The 19,804-nt window shown below is 43.1% G+C and overlaps 1 protein-coding gene across 1 annotated transcript; it reads left to right on the forward strand.

Annotated features, from left to right (window-relative positions):
- Nucleotides 1–3,135: 3,135 nt before the first annotated feature.
- On the forward strand, nucleotides 3,136–19,660 carry CAPN6 (calpain 6). Its single transcript, XM_040999790.1, has 12 exons — nucleotides 3,136–3,311; nucleotides 11,572–11,703; nucleotides 12,178–12,386; nucleotides 12,872–13,064; nucleotides 13,639–13,832; nucleotides 14,104–14,181; nucleotides 14,289–14,475; nucleotides 15,501–15,623; nucleotides 15,804–16,006; nucleotides 16,864–16,985; nucleotides 17,363–17,499; nucleotides 18,031–19,660. Exons 1-12 carry the CDS (start codon nucleotides 3,147–3,149, stop codon nucleotides 18,211–18,213), a joined length of 1,926 nt encoding a protein of 641 aa, XP_040855724.1. The 5' UTR covers nucleotides 3,136–3,146; the 3' UTR covers nucleotides 18,214–19,660.
- Nucleotides 19,661–19,804: the final 144 nt, after the last annotated feature.

Here is a 19,804-nt window from a genome sequence, read left to right on the forward strand (position 1 = left end):
TTGGCAGGGGAGGCCTCCTATGCTTACACAAGTGAATGCGCTGTATCTGAGGACCTTCCTGAAGTCTTTTAGACCCCAGAATATCTGGTTAACAACTGAAGCCAAGCCGTCGTATGTAAGCTTTGATTTTTGCCTTTGTAGTCATGTGACACACGGCACGAATTTTAATGACTTCTTATCCAAGTTTTTTTTCTTTCCTCGCATCATCCCCAGATGTGGGGATAAGGGGTGCCAGTTGTGCCTAAAGTGGCACATACTCCATGCCAAGACGGAAGTCGTATTTCCTGGATCCCAGTTACCTGCAAATATCGATTGCTTTGGCTCTGATTTTTGCCCCAAGTGTAGAACAGGAGAGAACCTGGGCAAAGAGACGGAAGAGCCAGACATGATATCCCTGGAACTATATTCTTTTCCCCTCCTAAGCACAATGTGAGTTTTCCTCTAAGGCTGACCAACTGGAAAAGAAGGGAGACGTTTTGTTTTATGGGTTTGCTTGGCTCTGTCAAGCCTTTCAGGCCAGTTAGTAACAATAGCTCCCTCACCTAACTGCAGCCTGTGTATGCAGGCTCCCTCAGCTTCCCATGGCAAGCCCCGACTTTCCAAACTCAACACCTGCCCTTAATCACGTTCCTTGTAGACATGGGATTCCTCTTACTTAAGCAGTGCGTGCCTCTAACTTCGAATAATGCTGCTTCAGCCATTTATCTCGGTGGTAAACTCCACGCTGCCTCCCCACCCGTGGTTCAGAGCGGCCCCTCAGGCCACTCCTTCAACATAGCATATTCTTTTGTTAGCTAGAGTCTCTGGCTTCTATGTGCATCACCCAGGGTCTTTATTCATAGCTCTGGATTTTGTTTCTCCACTTGAAAAAAGTGTGTCTTCAGGGCTGTCCCTTCCCCATCACCTTTGGGTGCTGTAAGACAGCAAGGAAGGCAAATTCCCTTCCTCTCACTCCTCCACTCTAGCCGAGCAAGTTGTTGACAACGAACCCAGCTTGTGAATTTCTGAATTTCTGCTGGATAATTGATGAACCTCTGTGTTAAAGGTTTAGATTCTCTCCTGATGATCAAACTATGAAAATAAAGAACCTTTTCAATATCTGCCATGGCAATAAATTCTAGGCAGAATGCCTCAATGTCGGGTATCCTGTTTGCTTTGGAGGGCTTCCTCATTTGAACTAAAAATCCTTTCTTTGAAACAGCAGTAACCAAAAAGAAACACTGTGGTGTGATGGAAAGCCACACGCCCAATTTGGCATCACACAGACCCGGGTTTGAGTCGGCTTTACTGGTCTCTAGCTGCCACTTCACTGAGCTGCCGTTTCTGCTGATACAGAATGAAGGACACCTATAATAACTGCTAAACATAGTGCAGTGCTGGGAATATGCAAGAAAATATGAACCGCAGGTCGCAAACGATGAATTTCGATACACTGATGAACTGTCCATAAATCCTTTATCTGTTCAGATATTTCCTGCGCTCGAGTTGTATGCCTAGCTCTGTGCCAAGTGATGAGAGATTTCAGAGTTTATTTTGCACACATGGCATGCTTTCAATTTACAATTCCCTTTTGCCCTGACCATCTCATTAGGCATGGCTGCAGTGTAAGGGAAGAATGTATAGATAAACCTCACTTTCCCTAGGAAAAAAAATTGAAGCACAAAGAGACCAAGGTCACTTGACAAATGGCACACAGTTCTGTAATGTAGTGAGAAATGGGAGGGGGGGTCAGTTTTATTAAACAAGCCCGATAAGACTTGAGGCTACTGTTGTACTTTATGGAAAACTCAGCTTAATGACTAATTATTCTTTGTTTACAGGACACCCCAAGAAGCAGGCACCCCTCAACCCAAAGGCATTCCATAAAGGTTTGATTTATCCTTACCAGCAGCATATTCTGTCTGCTGAGAAAGCATTTTTTAAAAATTGTTTTATTATTTCAAAGGCAGAGTGACAAAGAAGGGAAGAGAGGAAGGAGAGAGGGAAAAATAATTTTCTTTTATCTACTGGGTACACTCCCCAAATTGCCAAAACAGCCAGCATTGGACCAGGCTGAAACCAGGAGGCCAAGGACTCCATTTGAATCTCCCTAGTCGGTGTCGGGGACGTGAACTCTCATCTGTTGCCTTCCCAAGAACATTAGTAGGCAGGGAGCTGAACCTGAAGCTTGGAATAGCTGGGATTTGATGCAGTATTCTAGTGGGGGATGTAGAATAACTTCTTCTAAGTGCCTACTTAACCCTGTAATAATACGATGCCTTCCTTCCTCATGCTGGTTTTTAAAATCAAGTCTGGTTCCCTTGTCAATGGATGTTGCTGCTTCTATGTGCAGACAAGCCCTCTTCGCAACAGGGATTCCCTTTGCAGGCTCTTGCAGACTCGCCATTTGGTTGTGCAGTAAAGGAGGCTGAGGCTGATGGGGGCAGAAGGCTTTCCCAAGGACAGGAAATACCCCTTTATGAAGAATGTTGAGGGACTGCAGAGGTTCTGGCGAGCAGAAGAATCTAATTGCTCCAGACTCTGCTGCATTTGCAGTCACCAGCATCTGGCAAACCACCAAAACCATTCTAAAGGAAAACAGGAGGCCTAACAGTGTTTACTGTAGGTTGGAACAGCACAAAAAGTGGGGTCCTTTTGTAACAAAAAAGGAACCTGGGCAAATGTTCAGATTGGCATTGACACTGCTTAACCTCATTGCTGGTAGCATATTATTCTTAATGTAGTAATAAGATTTTCTTTTCAATTTTAAAATCGTACTTTACGTTGAGCTCTCTGTTGGTATAAATAGAAGATTGATTCTTTAGATTATAGTATGTCACATTAAATAAACCACCTTCACATGAATCTGCCTTCCCAATGAGTTTGATAAGGCCTGAATTGCTCTGGTTGGCAGGTAAAGACACGGAGTCTCCCAAATGGTTTAGGTGCCTTACCATAGGTCCCATACTAATGAGTTGCAGAGCCTGGATCGGTTCCCTGAAACTAACGGCTTTTTCTTTAAAGCCAAATTTGAAACATCTAGCTCTGTTGCAAAGTCACTGAAATGACTGCCTGTTCCCAAGCCTTGAGTCCTCTTTGAAAGACCTGGAAATTCTTCTTCCTCCAAAGACAACAATTTTTCTCCTTTCTAGGAACAGCTGAACACCATGGGGCCTACTCTGAACCTCTTCAAAAACCAGAAGTACCAAGAACTGAAGCAGGAATGCCTCAGAGACAGTCGGCTCTTCTGCGACCCCACCTTCCTGCCGGAGAACGAGTCTCTCTTCTACAACCGACTGCTTCCCGGCAAGGTGGTGTGGAAACGTCCCCAGGTAACTCCCATGTTCCGGCTCCTTTTGAAAAATCTCTTTTTTCATAACTGCCGGGATCTACTTTTTCTCTTGAAATCTATTTGGGAGTCAGCTTCCTCCCTTCCCTATCTGTCCATTTCCAGCTAGTTGGATGCATAATTCACAAACAAAATTGCATAATTTATCATGTACAACTCAATACATGTGTATGTTGTGAAATGGTTACCACTATCTAGTTAATTAACATAACAATCATGCATAGGAAAATGTTTTTTTTTTTAAGGTTTTCTAAATATCCTTTAGTTCAAATGTCTTTTGTGGGGAAGGGAGGGAAATAGAAAGGTGGGGAACAGAAACTGATCAGACATGAATGCCCTAAATACATACACACACACACACACGTATATATATGAGCGAAAGGGTAACAGCGAACTTCATCTGCTGATGCACTCTCCTTACAATAAGCCAGGAGGCAGAAATTCTTTCGGGTCTCTCAAGTACTTGGGCCATATTCTCCTGCTTTCTCAGGCACATCAGAAGTGTGACAGGCCGACGTGATGATAGTATTGCAATCTGTGGCTTAACCTGTGCCATGTCACCAGCTCTAGGACATAGGCGCCTTTTATTCAGAAATGATTTTATTAATTTATTTAAAAGGCAGATTGAGAGAGAGAGAGCGTTTCAATCTGGCTCACTCCCCATATGTCTGCCACATCCAGGGTAGGGCCAGACAGAAGCTTGGAGCTCAGAGCTCCATTGCATCTGCGTTGGAGCAAGAGTCCCAAGTACTTGTCCCGCTATCCCAGGCCACAAGCAGGGAGCTGGATGGGAAGTGGAACAGTCAGAATGCAAACTGGCACCTATATGGAATCTGTCACGGTGTTGGCCCCTTAATTTGGTACATGGAACCACTTTATTGGCCAAACACGGTATTTGCCTTCCTCAGTGATAGCAAACTGTCACTTTTTAGTTGAAATTTCCAGTTTGACTCCATCATTCTGTTATTCAAGTGTGTCCTGACATTGTTGGTAAAGACAATAGCAGATAGTCCAGCATCCTGTTGTCAAGATATATTTAACAGTTTCAGTGGGAGTCCATCTTTGGTTTGGAAGTAGAGATGCATACTACATTGTGTCTTCACATCTGGATATGATAGTCCCTATTACACAGTTTCTGTACATTCCCTTAAATGTTAAACTGTGAAACAACATCAACAACAGGAATATATGAAGTACTATATTATTGTAATAATGTTGGAAATAAGTTAGGAGGGGAGGGAATATAAGGAAGGGGTAGGGGAAATCCCAGAGCTTATGGAATTGTTCCATAAAATCAAAAATAAAATAGAAGAAAAAATAATGAAATAAAAATAAAGCTAAAAACGTTTCCAGTTTAATCTAAATGAAATTGCAGCGAAGAGCTGCTTCAGTTTCTGCAGGTTGCCACTAGGTGGTGCTAAAATACACTGGTTACATTGAGACTTTTTTGGATGTGCAACTCAAAGATATATCTTAATTACTGCTGGTATACAATGATAATGTTTTAAAATACGAAACTTACAATCTTTATTAGAAGGAATATTTTGAAAATACAATGCTTGCAAAAATTGTTTCCATGAGAAGGAAGATCATACTTGTCCGGCCTTTGTGTCCCTGTAGTTGTAGTTGTTGACAATCCTGAAGATCACTTTCCTGACCTGTAGTAAAAACCTGGGTAGAATTCACTAGCTACTGACTAATTGTGTATTCAAACAGGTAAGGCCTTTTTTTTTTAATGCATAGAGGAAAATTAAGACATGTAGTCTGGGAGTGTCGCTAATGAATATGTGGTGATGATGAAGGCCACCATTGTTTTTTGATGCTTAGGTATTAAATGAAGGATGTCAATAAGGCAGAGATAGATAAAAAGGAAGCAAGACATTGAGAGATTGGGTAGGTGTCTTTTTGAAATAGGCCAGACTTTAATGTATGTTTAGGTCAAGGAGCAGACAATAAGAAAGAGATGGAAGATACAGAAGAGAGATTGCTACAGATGGGTCCCTAGGGGAGGTCAGAAGAGATATACCTGGGAGGCAATGCTGCAAGCCAATGTGAAGTCATTCCACAGGCATGAACCAAGCACAGTGCTGCTGCTGCTGCTTTTTAAAGCTTTATTTGTATTTATTAAAAGTCAGATTTTTAAAAAATATTCATTTTATTTTTATTGGAAAGTCAGGTATACAGACAGGAGGAAGATCTTTCATCCACTGATTCACTCCCCACATGGCCACAGTGGCCGGGACTGTGCTAGTCCAAAGCCTGCTCCGTGTCTCCCACGCGGGTGCAGGGTCCCAAGGCTTTGGGCCGTCCTCGACTGCTTTCCCAGGCCACAGGCAGGGAGCTGGAAGGGAAGTGGGGTTGCTGGGGCACAAACCGGCACCCCTATGGAATCCTGGAGTGTGCAAGACATTTTAGGGGCTGTTACGTGACCGCACCGGGCCCCTAAAAAGTAAGATTTATAGGAAGATCTTCGATCGCTGTTTCACTCCCCAAGTGGCTGCAATGGCCAGACCTAAGCCAATCTGAAACCAGGAGCCAGGAGCTTCTTTCAGGCCTTCCAAGCAGGTACAGGGTCCCAAGGCTTTGGGTTGTCCTCTACTGCTCTCCCAGGCCATAAGCAGGGAGTTGGAAGAGAAGTGGAGCAGCCAAGACATGAACTGATGCCCATATAGGATCCCAGCGCATATAAGGTGAGTACTTTAGCCACAATGCTACTGCACTTGACCCAGTTATGCTTCTTATGCTGGCCTGTCAGTGGACACGTGCTTTCCTTTCTGTCTTGTCTAGAGTTCTTCGATTTTTGCTTTCAGCTTCCAAATTTATAGACTAAGTCCTAGATAGATTTGCAGGGAAGGAACAATTTTTAATAACCATAATAACTAGTTCATTCTGCCTCTGAAATGAGCAGTATTCCTTCTAGGGTGAAGGAATACCTGATAGAGAGAGAGGGTGAGCAACAGGGAGGGTAGAAAAAGAAAGCAACATTCATGTCAAACCTACTATGGGCCACGAAAGTTTGGTATAACTTAATTTCACCCTAATTTATCATGGCTTATCAAGGTTTATATATTATAAATAACTCTGGAGTGTTTTTTCCTGTTTAACAAAATAACAACAGGGGTCAGCATAAGCCTGTGATGTTCACTCCCTAGTTGAGACAGTTCAAATCCCTGCTGCTCCACTTCAGATCCAGCTTCCTGCTAATGCATGCAGAAAGACAGAGGAAGATGGCTCAAATCTTTGGGTCTCTGGCACCCTTGTGGGAGATGCAGATGGAGTTTTAGGTTCCTGGCTTCATTCTGGTCCAGCCCCCAGCCTTTGCAGCCATTTGGGGAGTGAAAGAGCAGATGGAAGAGCGTTTTCTCTCTTTCTCTCTCCCTCTCTCTCCCCCTCCTCCCCCTCACCTTGCCCATGACGGTAGCTGTGTCTCTGAGGGCAGATAAGGATTTGCTCGGGGTCAGAGTTTGAATTTAGGTTTGATCACAAATGCCACAGAAGGTTTTATTCTACCATGCTGCCATGTCAGAGCGAGAGAGAGAGAGAGAGAGAGAGTTGTTTATATCTCCATTAGGGTTTTTTCCCTTTGAGGAAGCCAGAAAGAGTGAGAAAGAGTATAAAAAGAGTATAAAAGAGGGAGAGGTAGAGAGATATCCTATTGACTGGTCTATTTCCCATATGATCATAGTTGTTGAGGTTGGGCTGGGGCCAGAGCTAAGATGCAGAAGCCAGAAACTTAATCTAGGTCTCCAATGTGGGTGATAGAAGTCTTAGATACTCGAGGTATCACTGCTGCTACCTGGGGTCTGCATTACCAGGAACCTGGAGTCAGGAGCAGCGGACATCAAACACACTCACATGTGAAATGCAAGTGCCCCCTTGTCTCCACTTTTGCCAAAATATGTCATTTCCTTGAATTTAGTTCCTCCTCACTATGTTGATCTGCATCCTCCCCTTTGAGAGCATACTGTGAGCTTAGTATTATTAAATCCAAAGAGCGCTCCACTTGAGAAAGAACACTTATTTTGTGCTAGACTTTGTGCAAGATACAGGCATGGCCTGTAGTGAAGCACTCCCATTTTAGTTGGGGAGATGGATACTGAGTTATCAAAGAGAGTTAAGGAAGAAATGAATGCCAATTATATGAAAGGGTATTTTCAGGCAGTTAGTAAATAATGTAGGGATTTTGAGGAAAGGGGAGGTCATTATGGATCAGAATGGTTAAGGAACGGGCCTTTTGTGGGGAGTAGGGGAAAAAGTAAGGTTCTGGACCACCATCCGAGCCTCCTTAAAAAGAAACCACAGATTCCTTTCCAGACAGAGTGGAGGCCAAGCCTGTGGTCAAGAACCACGTCAGAGTTCTCTGGCCTCCCATCAGGAAAACAGAGACAGCACTGGGCCTCCCAAATTGGTTCAGGAAGGCCAGATGGGTTGTTGGCCCCCTCTGCCTCATTGGCAGGATTGATAACCCAGTGAACAGGGAAGCTTACCGACATCTTGTGCCTTGGCATGCCACATAGCCTCACACTCAATCACAGCTCTTTTTTGAGGTTTTCAAAATGGAAGCAGTACGATTAAGCTGTTCTTTTCTTTTTTTTCTCTGCTGTTGAAAGTTTCCACCTTTCACAAGCCTCCATGCCGGTAAGCACTGGTAGTTAATACCTGAACAAACTTTCCTCTAGTCAACCCTTGCCACCGTTGTGGGGTTGGATTGGGCTTGCCTCCCTCCCACTTAACCCTTCCTTGTGGTGCTGTAAGGAGCCATTTTAAACAGACCGGGATTGTGGGGTTATGAAAATGTTTTGTAGTTATTCAGTGCCATGTCATCTGTCCGAGAAAAAGCCTTATCAACTCCACCAATAGTCCATTGGCTGCAGTTATTGGCCTAGCTTTCTGGGTACATTGATACAAAAGGGGTTTTCAAAAAGTTCGTGCAAATGTGTTTTATGCAAAGCTTATGCATGAGCTTTATGTATATATATTTTTGCACCAAAATAAGCTTCCAATTTCATTTCTTTGAACACTTCAGTTCACTTGTATTTCTTACAAATCTTTTGAAGTACTTTCATATGATCTAGGACCATGTGTCCTTGGCATTGCTTTCCTCCTGGAATCCTAACATACCAAGTCTTAAATCCTAAAAGCTGAGTTATCCTGAGTTACAGTGTGTTAATGAGACCAAAAGCAAGATAGTTTAGTATGAAGTTTGTATGCCAAATTCCCACAGAAATGTCTTCTTTAGCTCTCTCCAGCCACTCTCCTCTCCTATCACCCTCTGGATTTTTTTCTGATTGATTCATATCTACCTCCCGTAGCATCTTAGAATCAGACACATTTAATCCCCAACTAAAATGGAACCAGATTTCATGAGAATTTGCACAGGCAGTTGTGGGGGAAGAAATGACACTGGCACAAAATTCTGTCCAACAGTCTGGTCGGGGTTTGAGTTCAGCCTCTACTACAATTGCCATTGTTCAGTTTTCTTCTGCAGAATACCCTACCTTGGGGCCAGTTTGCTACATTTTCTTGGTGGAAACAGACAGAGATGAGGTTCTGTTGGTACCTCATCTGAGGTTAACATGATGGTAGTAAGAATGAACGGAAATGACACATGAGGAAAGACACTGAGAAGCAGAGTGTACAGGCTGGAGTAAGAGACAGTAAAGAAACAGTAAAGGAAGAAACACTTTTCTCTCTGTGATAATAGAAATTTCCAAGTGAATGGGACATGCCAGCAGTCGGTAATTTTAGCCCGGACTCTTCAGGAGTTTCTTTTTCTTTGCAGAGACCACACACTCTCCTCGTGTGAGTAGTCCTGCATGTTTTTCAAGGCAAACCTAACAGCCAGGTGGCGTTTAAGGAACACATTTGAAGACAGTGAGATGGTTACTTGCCTTTCCCCTAGTTTGGGGCTCACGGGACTCAAAGTTGGTATGCAGAATCTGGATGAGGCATTTCACTTGGACCTCTACTGGAGCAGAAGGAATAGGGTTGGATAAGAAGTCACAGTTGGCATATTCATTGTCTACCCACATTTTCTGTCTCTATTTAATATTCACCTTCAAAAATTCTGCTTCATAAGATGCTTATAGTGCGTTTCTTAGCTTTGGGATGTAGGCTGACCGTCACCAGAAGGCATTAGCAGCCTCAGTTTGATCCATGATAAGAAAGATGGGACAGCCCTGTCTCCTACTATCCCTTTCATTGAAAGAATGAAAAAAAGATGATGAAAGTTGATGCTTTATACAATCGAAGAAAGTTGAGTAGGCCCATTTTATTTCCGGGATCCCATATGGACTACTGTGGTTTGTGTCCTAGCTGCTCCACTTCCCATCCAGCTCCCACTTATGTCCAGGGAAAGCAGTAGAGGAAGTCCTTGGGACTGTGTACCACGTGGGAGACCTGGTAGCAGCATCTTTGTTTCTGGGGATGCTGCACAATGGTACCCTGTGTGATGAGCCTGGATAAGCTAAAAGGCAAAGAGACAAAATTATCTGAGTTTTTTTTTTTTTTTAAGAGCGAGCACTGCTCTTATAATCTAAAAGCACTTTTTTTTGCATAGTGATATTCACTTCATTGTTTTCTTGTGCTAGAAAACTATTCAATGTATCAACTAGGTTCCCCCAAAATCACTGTATAACTTTATGGGTTGTTCCAAACTGGAAAGAAATGCTTAATCACATTTTAGGAAAGGGAAAGAATGAATGTCAGAGTCTTTATGTTAAATAGTGAAACAAAAACCAAGTCGTTCACAATCTATAGGAAAATGTTTAGTAAGAAAATAAACCTTCTAAGAAAAAAGTTATAAGGAACCAGGAACACATTTTTAAAAATCAGTACATAAAAAGACCAGAAAATCCAGGGTTGACAACCCATCTCGCCATCTACTTTTGGCAGGAGAATGCCTAATTTATCTTCAGTTTGGACTTGTCCTTGCCCAGAATGCCTATATCTTTCCAGACTTATTTTGGTTTTAAAAGAATATATGGAATGTTTTATTCTGTAGACCAGACCTTTCATCAAGGAGAATTATGTCCCTGAAGGGAGAAAAAAGTTTGAGGACTAAAACAGTATAGCTGTCTCTAATAAGGATATATGTCTAGATTTTTTTTTCCACTTAAGACAAAGATTTATTTCTGTTGGGTAACCAGAATCTCAAGGTCATGTCATGGCCAACAGCCTCTTCCATGAAGCTTTCTCCATCTAGCTGGATTCCATTGGTATTTCCTTCCTTTGAACTCTGCAACTGTTGGCTGATACTCTCGGACACACAAACAAGCGTATATATTCAGCAGTGTGGTTTTGTGTCTATCAGTTTATCTTTTCATAGGCCTATTCCCCCACCTGCTCTGCCTCCAGCTGCCTACCTCTCTAGTCAACCTGAGCATTGTCATTCTTGTGGAGCCTACTCTTTCAATCTCCAGGGGGCACTTTGGGGGGAACCTTCCTCTGGGCAGTGATCACATGGTGGAAAGTGGCTCCACGTGTCCTCATCATACGGTGTTATAGTTATATTGTTTGAATCTCCTTTTCCTACTTACAGTGGAAATTATACCACCACTAATATTTGTTGGGGGCAAAACATAGGCAATATATCCCAAAAAAAGTTGCCCAAACCGTGACTGTGGAAAGAGTATCTGTTGAGGTATTCCTGTGGGTTTTCTACTACTACCTTGTATAAATGCTGCTGTCGTCTATACTCATCCAAAAATGTGGAAAGTTCTGGTTGCCATGGAGATTGCTATTACCTTTGCTTTATGTTAGAAAAAAAAATCTTCCTATAAGGGATCCTAATTCATTTTCCTAGGAAAGAAAATACATTAACATTCATGCCCAGCAGATCTTGGTTCTTAAGTGTAATTACCCTTGCAACCACAAGTGCTTCTGGAAGTCTCATCTTGACAAAACAGGATCACAATGTGATGTGCTTATCACCTTTCAGATTTCACAACTATAGTGAAGACTTGCCCCAAATTCCAAGGATAGCTATGCCTATGGGCCCTCCACAGAATGCATCATCCCATCTCATACTCCCTCCTCCCAGTCCTCTTGCTGATTTCTCATGTGACCCTTTCTCAGTGGCAAATGATCTGCTACTTTGTGTTTTTCTTCACAGTTGTGTCAAGTTTCTTCTTTGACTCTTTTATGGAAATCCTGGTTACTATCACTCCTAATCCAATACCCCCAATGAAAGGTGTTGCGCTTGGCTCCATAGACACTAAAGTGGCATGGTTTTGTATCCACAGGACATCTGTGATGATCCCCGTCTGATTGTGGGCAACATCAGCAACCACCAGCTGATTCAGGGCAGGCTGGGGCACAAGCCAATGATTTCTGCTTTTTCCTGTCTGGCTGTTCAGGAGGCTCACTGGACAAAGGTACTACCGCTTGCATCTCAAGCAGTTTTCAACTTCTCATCTGTGGTAATTTTAGCAAAGTTCAGATATAGTTTCAGGCACTGGATTGTTAACTTTTCTCTCATAAGAAAAAATAACTTTATGGTATAATTGATATATGAAAGAAAATTTGTAAAACAGCGTTTTAATTATGGCATGAATGAAATCTATGTTCTGTAGAACTTACATGACATCTCCAGAATGAGATGCATTTTGGTCTTTTTTGTTAAAATGTGTTGTTTATGTGTTTAAATATGTAATCTAAATTTGTATAGTTCATTTCTCATTATCTAGTTTATGGGTTATTTTTGAGAGATGTGTAATTCCTGACTGGTTCCCCAAGCTACCCTGCAGTTTTCCTGTGTGTGCACAAGCCACTAAAGGCAATAACTCTGTGAAACAGAACTGGTGTGATTTGGTGGCTACTACCTGATTTGAAGGGATTTATGTTTCCAGACAATTCCAAACCACAAGGAACAGGAATGGGACCCTCGGAAACCAGATAAATATGCTGGGATATTTCGCTTCCGTTTCTGGCATTTTGGAGAATGGACCGAAGTGGTGATTGATGATTTGCTGCCTACTATCAATGGAGATCTGGTCTTCTCCTTCTCCACCTCCATGAATGAGTTTTGGAATGCTTTGCTGGAAAAAGCTTATGCAAAGTAAGGAAAGATTGACTAGTCTGTGTTGGTAGGGCACATAAGAAAAGGAGAGTCCCATTTGTTGTTTGGGCACATTCTCTTGCAGTCCAATTCATAGTTTGAACTGGGTCGAATTTCCATCGATCTCCTGACCCTGGCCCTCAGAAATCTTAGATGAGAGAGAACTCAGCTGGTCTGATTTCCATTAAATTCTCACTTTCTCTTGTATACTTTTTCATGCTGTTGATCTGTTGCATGGCCTTATCACCTAATTTTCCCTATCCAATCTCTATGTGTGAAAAGGATTGCCTGTATAGTCTCTTCTTGAGCAACGTAGTCCAAGCTTATAAATTGCTGACTATAATGTTAAAATATCTCTCATTTCCTACCTAGAGAAAAAACTGATGGTCAGGGCTGGTCTATGACTGTTCTAATATTTTGATCCATGATGTTTTTGGATGTGAAAAAATGATTTTGTAAAGATAACCTTCTATCTTTGCCCCTAGGCTCCTAGGCTGTTATGAAGCACTGGATGGTTTGACCGTGACTGATATAATCGTGGACTTCACGGGCACCTTGGCGGAAACTGTTGACATGCAGAAGGGAAGATACACTGAGCTTGTTGAGGAGAAGTACAAGCTGTTTGGAGAACTGTTCAAAACATTTACCAAAGGCGGTCTAATCTGTTGCTCCATTGAGGTTTGTATTTACTGAAGGAATCTTTCTGTGATCAGTCTTGATCACTCAGAATACACAGTGGCAGTAAACATTACCTCAAACCCCAAGAGCCATGACAAAAACCAACCAACAAACAAACAAAAAAATCACTAAGGGAACTTGCAAAGTTAAAATGTGCAAAATGTGGAATGAACCCTGACATAGGGGATGAGAAGTTCTAAAATTTTTAGCCTTTTGTAACAATCATCCCACTGGTGGCCTCTGTAGCCCCCAAACTGTAACTGGTCTCTTATTAATTACTTTTCCTGTCTCTACTTTTGGGCATTGAGGTTATAGCTGCTTGCTGCAGCATGGACACTTCCCAGTTCACGTTATTGTAACTTTTTGGGTAATTTGAACAGGAACTGCCTAAGGGAATTGTTAAATTTTGTTCTTTCACTGGTTTTGGCATCAGCTGAAGTGTTTTGGTTCAAAATTTCCATTTTCATAGAAAGAACTTGCTTCACCTGTACTGGGAGAAATCAGTCCACAAGGAAGGAGAGCCAGGACTTGGGATATCCCAATACCTGTGTCTTTATGCATCTTTTTTTTTCAGTCTCCCAGCCAGGAAGAACAAGAAGTTGAAACGGATTGGGGTCTCCTGAAGGGCCATACCTACACCATGACTGATATTCGCAAGCTGCGTCTTGGAGAGAGACTTGTGGAAGTCTTTAGTACTGAGAAGCTGTACATGGTCCGCCTGAGGAACCCCCTGGGCAGACAGGAATGGAGTGGCCCCTGGAGTGAAATGTGAGTGGCATTCTCCTGTCACTGCTAACACCTGTAAGGCCCAGTAGTTTTCCCAAAACCTTCCTTTGGGAGTGCTGGTGGGTTTCGTTGCTCAGCAATGGCTTATGGGCTCTTGTCTGACATGGTGTCTGTGACCTAGCCAGAGGTGAGATAAAGTTGGTTCAATTCTTATGCATCCTGATCCTTTGGCACCCAGGTTATTGTAGGAAGTCAATAGGCAACATAACAACTTTTATTATTCCTTTTTTTTGTTTTGTTTTTTAATCTTTAGTTCTGAAGAGTGGCAGCAGCTAACCGCAGGAGACCGCAAGAACCTGGGGCTTGTGATGTCTGATGATGGAGAGTTTTGGTGAGGAGTGTTTTTCTGCACTAAGTTCACTTGGGATTCTACACAGAACTACAGGGTTAACAATAAAGTCCCCCTTTTCCTTTCTTCCCTGCAACTATCTCACTTAGGATGAGCCTGGAGGACTTCTGTCGCAACTTTCACAAACTCTATGTCTGCCGCAATGTGAACAATCCTATTTTCGGTCGCAAGGAGCTGGAATCAGTGCTGGGATGCTGGACCGTGGATGATGATCCCCTGATGAACCGTTCAGGAGGCTGTTACAACAACCGTGACACCTTCCTGCAGAATCCCCAGGTTTATCAATGATTTTTATTTGCCTCCACAGTTCTTTTTTTTTTCCTGCTGATGGAAACCCAGGTCTCACTTTGGTCCTTTCTACCATATTTGTTTAGTATCAGGTCTTCCATTTGCTTCTATTAGGTAATAGCAGTCCTCAGGGATTGTCTTGGATGGTTGCAAAAACATAAAAGACTGTCTCTTTGTAGAGACATAACTTGGGAACATTATCAAACGTAAGCCATGTTTTCTGGCTGCCTCTGTAATAGTTATTTTGATTAGTGCAGCTCTTTGATAACCTGCCATAAACAGGATCTTGGAACTCAAACTATAGGGACCCAAGTACTGAGTCTGTTGCTTCCCTAGGTGCATATTAGCAGGAAGCAGGAATCAGGAACAGAGTTGGGATTGGAACACAATCACTAAGATACATAATTCAGGCATCCTAAGAGGCTCTTAGCCAGTAGGCCAAATGTTCATCCTGTCTTTTAGCTCTATCTCCCAACAACTTTTTGAGTCCTCAGATTGTGTTTGGAAAATATCTAACGCAGATCTATAGCTTCCTAAAGTGCTCGCAGTGGAGCATCAGTTCTCCAACGAAGTGGATTCAGCACAAGCCACATGTCTTGGCTAGCTGTAGGAGGCTAGCTGAGGGCAGTTCTGCATTGACATGTTGAGTGGAATAAGAAATTTTCTGTCTTTATATACAGAGTCTGGGATTTTTCTGTATACAGATTTTCCAAACAAGGGGACAGAAATAATTGTAAAGAAACAACTTACCAGTAACTTAATTAAAAAAAAAAGCATGCATTTTTGGCATGGCAATCCCTGAGCACATGATGCATGGTATAGAGAGAAGCCAGTGTTGTGATCTTTATTCAGCAAATAATCGTTCCATACCTCTTTGTATGGTCAATAGCCAAGGCCAGAAAATTAACTCAAGGGTCTGCTTCTCAACGTAGAATGTTTTTGCCTGCCATTTAGGCTGGCTCATGTGAAATGCGAGTGCTAACTCTGTTCTTTGACTTCATCTTTGCCCTCAGTACATCTTCACTGTTCCTGAGGATGGCCACAAGGTGATCATGTCATTGCAGCAGAAGGACCTGCGCACTTACCGCCGAATGGGAAGACCGGACAATTACATCGTTGGCTTTGAACTCTTCAAGGTAAGAACAGACATTTGGAGCAGGGAGAATGAAGGCAAACAGTCAAAATTAGGATGGTTTGGGATTCTGGGGATAATGAAAGACCATTGCATAAATAAAACAGAGGATCTAAGGTCTTTGTTTCAACACAGATTTTGTGACTTGGACGGAATAGGTTATTTCATCCTGTTTCCTTTCCAGGTGGAGATAAATCGCAAATTCCGCCTCCACCACCTGTATATTCAGGAGCGTGCTGGAACGTCTACCTACATTGACACTCGTACTGTGTTTCTGAGCAAGTACCTGAAGAAGGGCAACTATGTGCTTGTCCCAACCATGTTCCAGCATGGCCGCACCAGCGAGTTCCTCCTGAGAATTTTCTCTGAAGTGCCTGTCCAGCTCAGGTACAGTTTCATTGGCAAACCCACCAAATTGTTCTTTGCTCTGTTGCCAGTTCTTAACCCCCTCACCCATTTATTTTCTCTGAGGATGCTCAATGGGATAACTTGTTTGAATCAGGCTAAATTCATTGAAATGATGGTGGTACATATTCTCAAAGTGAGGTTAGGGGAAATTTCCCAGGGGAGGGCTGAGCTTCAGATTTCTGAGCTGTTCTTTAAAGGAGACATACCAATAGCCTAAGTGTGTGTTTTTGTGTGTGTATTATTTTCATTGGAAAGGCAGATTTACGGAGAGACAGAGACAAAGATCTTCTGTCTGCTGGTTCACTCCTCAAGTGGCTACAATGGATGGAGCTGAGCCCACACGAAATCAGGAGCTTTTTCAGGGTCTCCCACATAGGTGCAGGGTCCCAAGGACTTGGACCATTCTCCACTTCTTTCCCAGGCCACAAGCAGGGAGTTGGATGGGAAGCAGAGCAGCTGGGACACGAACCGGCATCCATATGGGATGCCAGCGCTTGGAAGTGCAGGATTAACCAAGAGAGCCATCATGCTGACCCCATCCATTTAAATTTTAGGTTCAGTTCTCTTACAGTCTTTTCTCTGATAACTGGCACCCCTAACTGCCTAATATGTTTCAAATCACAAAAACAAACATCTCATTCTAGTCCTGCCCACTTTCATCTTTATCTGCTGGTTCTTAAAGCAAATAGAAAGGAAAACGTACTCATAAAATGTAAGCCATATCTGGGGAGAAATTGATTAGGTCTCGTGCTTTGCAGCCATGATGTGTGTTTTGGCAGAGCCTATGTTGTGCAAGGTTGTTCATCAGCGGGCGATTCCTGTTTTTAATTTTCCAGGGAGCTGACTCTGGACATGCCCAAGATGTCTTGCTGGAATCTGGCTCGTGGATACCCGAAAGTAGTTACCCAGATCACTGTCCACAGCGCCGAGGGCCTGGAGAAGAAGTATGCCAATGAACGTAAGAACTGCAGAGGCAGCCGAAATGGCAAAACTTCAGTTTTTACTTGGTGCACATATGGTCAGAATGATGGGCAAAATGATTCCCTCCCATGGGGCTTTCAGACTAGAGAAATCAGGTTGAATGTTGCTGTGACAGAGAATGGGGTATAAACCTCTGTGGTCATGGTCTTCATACTATTAGTTTCTTGTAGTCCTCAATCAATTATGGAAAAGGAGATAGGAGTAAAAGTGCTGAGTCTTTGGGTGATTTTGATGCTTAGCTGTTATGTTGAAAGTCCTTAAATTACAAGTGCAATGGCTCCATTCCTGCCTAGATCAGGGAGTTCTGATCACTACAAAAATGATCAGACAGCAAACAATGTCACTTTGTTCCAGCTGTAAACCCGTATTTGATCATCAAATGTGGAAAGGAGGAGGTCCGCTCTCCTGTCCAAAAGAATACCGTCCATCCCATCTTTGACACCCAGGCCATTTTCTACAGAAGGACCACTGACATTCCCATCATAGTTCAGGTGAGAATATACACAAGGACCCCCAGCCAGTTCAAAATGTCATTCTACTCATTGTGTGAGTCTGCTTTGTATTTCTGAACACTCTGCCTTCAACCCAGCACAGGGACCAACTTCCTTGTTCATCTCCAGGCTAAATCTCCTTTATATCTTTCTTTGTGGGCACAAGCCCACATGCTGACTGGCACATTTGACTTATAGACATCATAAAATCCCATGAAGGGAAGTGTATGCCAGTTGCCCTTAGCTGCTGGGTTAGAGTGGACCACTATGGTCTTTCTGCCTTGACTTCCAGCTGCCTTGAGACAGGCATCTCATAGGTCCAGGATAATCCCACACTTGGCTTTCTGACTTTTTGATCTATACTCTGAGATGTTTTTTCTTCAGCCACAGCGCCATCAAGAAAAGATGGAAATGGTGACTTACTTTTAAAATTGATCCCTCTGGGTTTATCATTAGACTCTAGATGTTGCTGGAAAGAGGCCAGGGTCAAAGAGAATTGCTCATCTTTATTTCTTTGACTTATCTTTCCAGGTCTGGAACAAACGAAAATTCCGTGATCAGTTCTTGGGGCAGGTTACACTGGATGCTGACCCCAGTGACTGCCGTGATCTGAAATCTTTGTACCTGCGTAAGAAGGGTGGTCCAGCTGCCAGAGTCAAGCAAGGCCACATCAGCTTCAAGGTCATTTCCAGCGATGATCTCACTGAGCTCTAAATTGCCCAGTGTTGGAGAATACTGGCAGAGCTTTCCATCTTTTCACTTTCTGTCAGGTGCTAGGTCTTAGCTAAGATCCAAAATCTTTTGAGACAATGGAATTTCACAATAATTTACATTTCCTCTTTTCTGATAAGTTCCCCATACCTCCCGATCCAAGTAGCATCAGTAGCTACATAACCTATATACCTCCAGCAGCTGGACAGGGGGAGGTGACAGTCCTGTCTGGAGATGATATACATGTTTGCCAGGACAAGATCTCTGGGGCTTCCGGGGGTGAGAGTTCAAGCAGAACAGCTACAAAAGGCTGGACACCCTAAAGATGTTTGGATGTTTTCTGTTGTCCAGTGATATCTCCTCTGTAAGGCATTCTGCAGCAGGAGGAGGGATGGTCAAGGCCAAGCTGGTCTAGCCTGGCATCCCAACTCCCAACTGAACACCACAGACTTCCCAGCAGCATGTCACCCAGCAGCCAAACCTGGTTTTAAGCCCCCAACCTTTATCACCACCAGTGCAATCACCACCAACCACCACCACAACCATAGCCACCTCCGGAAAGTGTCATCCTGTTCTAACCCAGGTCACCCCCTCACAGTGAGTTTCACCTTCATGTTGAGGAAGCTTCCTAGGTGCTTTATAAAGAGCTAGAGTTTAGGGAGATCTAGAGTGTGAACTTCAGCTCAATGGAAGCCAAGCTATGTGCCACAAGAGGAAGAAGCTGCAGTGGGAGACAAATCCTCGGTCCCCCACCAACCTACACACACACCTACACTCACACACGCGCACATGGGCGCGCACGACCTACCATTCAGGCAGTCAGTGGGCAAGAGCGAGGATCAGTAAGTACCACACGTAGCAAAAACATGAGTGAATCCATCCAGGTGTAGTACAGCCAGATTGGGGCCCCTGATTGCAATGTGAAACCTCTTGCTGCTGCTAGGTTTACAAACAAGCCCGTTGTCCTGTGCCTCCTAATATCATTGGTACTGAAGATCCCGTCTGGGGGATCGAGACTGGATTTTAGCCCATATTCCTCAAGATTTCCCCTCAGTTGGGAAGCTTCACTCCCCCTGGGGTGTTTGTTGGCCCTCTTGTTTTTCAGTCGTTCCAGTTTTTTTTGTTGTTTGTTTGAAATATTCCTACCACCATCTTCATTTATCAATATTCTACCCCTTCTTCAAAGCCCAACATAAATCTCATCTCCTCCTCCATGTAGCCTTCCCTAATCCCACCCAAACCCCAGCCTCCACCAATATTTTAGTGCTTCTGCAATAATAAAATGTAGTTGTAGTACTTAGTGTAGTCCAGCTCGCATTCACTAAAACAAAAGTATTTTGTAGTTTATGTAGCTCATTTTCTACTATTTTTTCCAGTCTCTGTTACTTCTGCAATGCCTTTACCACACTGCCTTACATAAGCCAAATCACAATAAACTTCATATTCAGTACACTTACCTGTCTTGGTGTGAATTGATGGAGTGGGAGAGATGGCAAGAGTAGGCATCTGTTGAGACTTATTTTGGTGCCACTTGAGGTGGGGGTGGCAGAACTTCCTAAAACCCGAGCCCAGGTAAATATGAAGAATACAGCAA

Source organism: Ochotona curzoniae, unplaced genomic scaffold (assembly GCF_017591425.1).
Source record: "Ochotona curzoniae isolate NIBS_2020 unplaced genomic scaffold, NIBS_Ocur_1.0 scaffold_1852, whole genome shotgun sequence".
Lineage (NCBI taxonomy): Eukaryota > Metazoa > Chordata > Mammalia > Lagomorpha > Ochotonidae > Ochotona > Ochotona curzoniae.

What these genes read in the sequence shown, in the direction of transcription:
- CAPN6 (XM_040999790.1), top strand. Translation starts at nt 3,147, where the DNA reads ATGGGGCCTACTCTGAACCTCTTCAAAAACCAGAAGTACCAAGAACTG. An exon ending in TCTGATGATGGAGAGTTTTG is followed by an intron (nt 14,182 to 14,288) that starts GTGAGGAGTGTT and finishes TATCTCACTTAG; the next exon opens with GATGAGCCTGGAGGACTTCT. An exon ending in ACATTCCCATCATAGTTCAG is followed by an intron (nt 17,500 to 18,030) that starts GTGAGAATATAC and finishes TTATCTTTCCAG; the next exon opens with GTCTGGAACAAACGAAAATT.